At 46.2% G+C, this 3,610-nt stretch overlaps 1 protein-coding gene across 1 annotated transcript in view; it reads right to left on the reverse strand.

Moving 5' to 3' along the window:
• Positions 1-2,214, reverse strand: part of LOC113745335 (trace amine-associated receptor 1-like) — a 2,447-nt gene extending 233 nt beyond the window's left edge. The window contains exon 1 of the mRNA XM_027276865.1: positions 1,728-2,214. Within this exon, the coding sequence (XP_027132666.1) occupies positions 1,728-2,172 (445 nt within the window). The 5' untranslated portion in view covers positions 2,173-2,214. The remainder of the gene's footprint in view (positions 1-1,727) is intronic.
• Positions 2,215-3,610: the final 1,396 nt, after the last annotated feature.

Raw genomic sequence — 3,610 nt, forward strand, 5'->3', positions numbered from 1 at the left:
ACGCTGAGGTGCTTTATTTGCATACTTATGCATACTTTTGATTTGAGCGCAGAAAGGTTGTCCATCGTAAAGAACATATCAGAGTGTTGACAAAGCATTTAGGATTTACCCTCATCAAACGCGATCATTCCTCGGTAGGTAACATGCCCTAACCGTCTTTAAGTCCGCTACCACTTTTGTGTGTTTTTGCTCTGGCCTGGGACCAAGTCCTTCCGCCTCCCAACCCGGCCTTTGCCCTCCCCCGGCAGTTACCGAACTTCCCATCCATTTTAAACTACTCAGGTCCTCATGTACAATACTCCCAATCTAAGGAGACTTACGGTTGAGGCCATATGTTGATGTCCTGTCATACTCTCTATGGAATGTTGGATTTCTAGCCCAGTCTTTGAGAGTCGCCAGGTTTATGGTCTGCTCCTCTTACTTCGGGTGCAGTCTGTTGCCCCGGACCGGCTCCTCACACCGTGCACCCCGTGCCGTCCTTAGTTCGTTACTCTCGTGGCATCGCCTCCTTGGCGCGTAATTCCGTGGTTAGGTGTCTTGTGATATGTACACACCAACGATCCTGGACGGAGTCTGGCTCTTGTTTTAGTGCAATCGTTCTAGCTGTCCCAATCTAATGACGGGCATTATTTTCCGTCGTGGCGTGGTGGGCCAAAAATTGATTTTCTGAATCGGCCATGCCAGAAAGAGGGGTTGACGACGACATAGGGGCAGGGGAGGCATAGGGGAGGGGATTAGACCGGGACATCACTAAGCGAGTGTACGTGCTTGCAATCAGGAGTGTATGAGGGACTTTATCTTTCAACCAGATTGTGGTAATGCAACATGGAGTTGGACAATGCTGGGCAGGAGGGGCGCACAAAGAGGCCGGTGCGGCGCGATGGGGTCACGAGAACATTGAGGAGAGTAATATTCGACGCATGAGGTGTCGGAAATTACTTTAAATTAAATAGATTGCAACCTCATGAAAACACTATCTATATTCACCCCACATCTCATCCCCGACAGTCAGCGACCATTGTGACTTCCAAGGTTGCATATAACAGAAACAAGTATATTCTGTGACCGCGTTATGCTGGTCTTGCTATGTCACCCTGAGTTGGTACCTCAGGTCCGTAATGATAGTATACAGGCAGGTTAGTGGACAAGATGAGTACTGTAATCGTTAATGACTGGAAACACTTTGTACATGATGCCTTCATTCGGCGCGCAGCCATCAATGAAGAGTCTGATTAGCTTCATAAAATGACGCTAAGGTAACTGTGTGTTGACGCTTAATCCTTACCCCCCTGAAAGCTGCCGCCCACCCGCTGCTAAAGATAGCTGGCATCGCTTCCAGGTTCTGGATTTGCGATTGTTGACCATTTGAGCCCCCAAGCCTACTTAAATATGCAATCAAGCATTTTGACTGATAACAATTAGTGAAAGGGTTACAGGTCCTACCTCATAGCTCCGCAAGTCCTCCAACCGATGAAAAACCTCCCTCCCCGCTCCCGTTTTTTGTGAGCTGCTCCTCCATCTTATTTCAGATTTTTTTTTCTTGGACCCACGTGTGTTTTCGGATGTGCGTCTGTCCGTCTTCTGTCGCCAGCCATTACACGCTGTACGGAGGTTGTTTCCCATGCTGATCGCGGCATGTCTAAAATAAAAGGAGATCCTGTCCTGTCATTCCTGGCCTATTATTTTGCCTTAACAAAATTTTTCTGTTCGGGCCTTGCCTTTTGTACTCCATCCTTGCGCTGCTCTTAATATTCCATTTAGTGTAGGAACAATCCAGCTCACCAGGATCATGATCACAATAACACGGACATTTATTTTAGCTCTGTACCTCAGAGGCTGACACACAGCATAATATCTATCAACAGAAATGAAGCACAAGTTCAAAATAGAGGATGTGCACAGAGAGATATCAAAGGTGGTTCGTACCTCACAGAGTAAATCTTGGTGATCCCAACATGAACTTACAGCCAGTATGGTGCTAAAAGGCAAAACTAAAAGGCCAACAAGCAGGTCAGCTACAGCGAGAGACAGAATGAGGTAGTTTGTAGGAGTGTGGAGCTGTTTGAAGTAAATGATGGAGATTATTACAAGAAGGTTTCCAAACATTATAAGAACTGATAAACAGCCAACAGAAACACATAATAAATATGTGGTGGTGGTGAAGGTGCTCATGCCAGATACATTTGTTGATTGATTGCAGAAATGTTTGTCCTCAAAAACATCATCAGAGCTGCTGACAAAGAAGTTAGGTTCCATGCATAAAAAATCATTAATAGTAAGATAACATTTGCAATAACATGCTTTATATCATGGGAGAGCTTATCAGTTAATTTTAGTGCTCTGTATGTTTCATATCATACCTATTTGGTCCGTGCATCTTTTCTGATAGGAGTCCTGCACAGTCTCTGTGCCACTGAGCTGTATATTCTACTCTTATTGTTCTGGGCTCATTAGCATATCATGGTCAAGGGAGTGGCTTCAAGGGAGTTTAATCACCAGAGCTGTGGGCACAGGGAGGAAGCGTGGGAGCAGATCCGCCCTTTGCGCTGTCTCTCCCAGCCCTGAGAGGTTCGGACCCGCGGTGCCGGAGGAGCCTCCTGCCCGAACACTGGCACTGGGCCAGCCAGCAGGGGCCCTCTGATGGCGGGTCACTCATGGACTATTCCAAGGTTAGGGAGCTCCAAGAATTGAGACCTAACACAACAACATCTAATATAGCGAGCGTGAGCTAACACGTTAACTAATCTTAACTAAGCTAAAGCTAAAGTGCTCGCTGAACTTAGCTTAGAGGGTAACATTCTGTCAATGATATCCTTGTCATGGTATAACTTTGGTCCAATTTATGTTATTGCCTCTAGTTCTAGACAACACAGTACGTAGTTAACGTTGAACGTCCGTCCTTACCTTTGAGCAGACATATGTATGCTTCGTTATCTTCGACACATTTAGCCAAGTACCCCTGGCTGCCGCCTGCAGATCGGGGCGTGCCTCAATGTTGAGCCATGCCCCCCATGTCCACATTGGGCCAGAAACAGGAAACAAAAGACACAGACCATGACAGTAGCCTACACTTAGGTTTCAAAAGCAGAAAATGCCTGCATATGTCTTGTGTCCATAATTAATAAATGGGTGCTGAGTGGGGGGCCGTGGGTTCTGTGCAGGGGTTGCTGAGTGCTGAGTGGGGGCTGCTGGGTTCTGAGTAGAGGACACTGAGTGCTAAGTGGGGGCTGCTGGGTTCTGGATTGAGGACGCTGGGTTCTGTACAGGGGCAGCTGGGTGCTGAGTTTGCTTGTGCTGAGGCCTTTGTTTGTCTGTTATGGGCTGCAGCATGCTTCTCCTCCTGGTGTTTTTCTAAGTGTCTTAAAAACTGTGATCTACTTGATAATTGTTGCTGCACAACAGCAGCAATGAAAATGTGTTGAAGTGCGACAACTTAAGACACACTTGATGATTGTGAATTCTGAAAGAGAGGAATGTGACAAGACTGATCTCAGAACCCAAATACACGACTCTAAAATTTAGTTTCGAAGTAAGCAGTCTTTAATTGGACAAGGTACAAACAAAATTTTTGGAGGGGACAAACAACAGTTACATTAAAGGACAAAACAAG

The sequence above is a fragment of the Larimichthys crocea genome, unplaced genomic scaffold (genome assembly GCF_000972845.2).
Source record: "Larimichthys crocea isolate SSNF unplaced genomic scaffold, L_crocea_2.0 scaffold656, whole genome shotgun sequence".
In the NCBI taxonomy this organism is placed as follows: Eukaryota; Metazoa; Chordata; class Actinopteri; family Sciaenidae; genus Larimichthys; species Larimichthys crocea.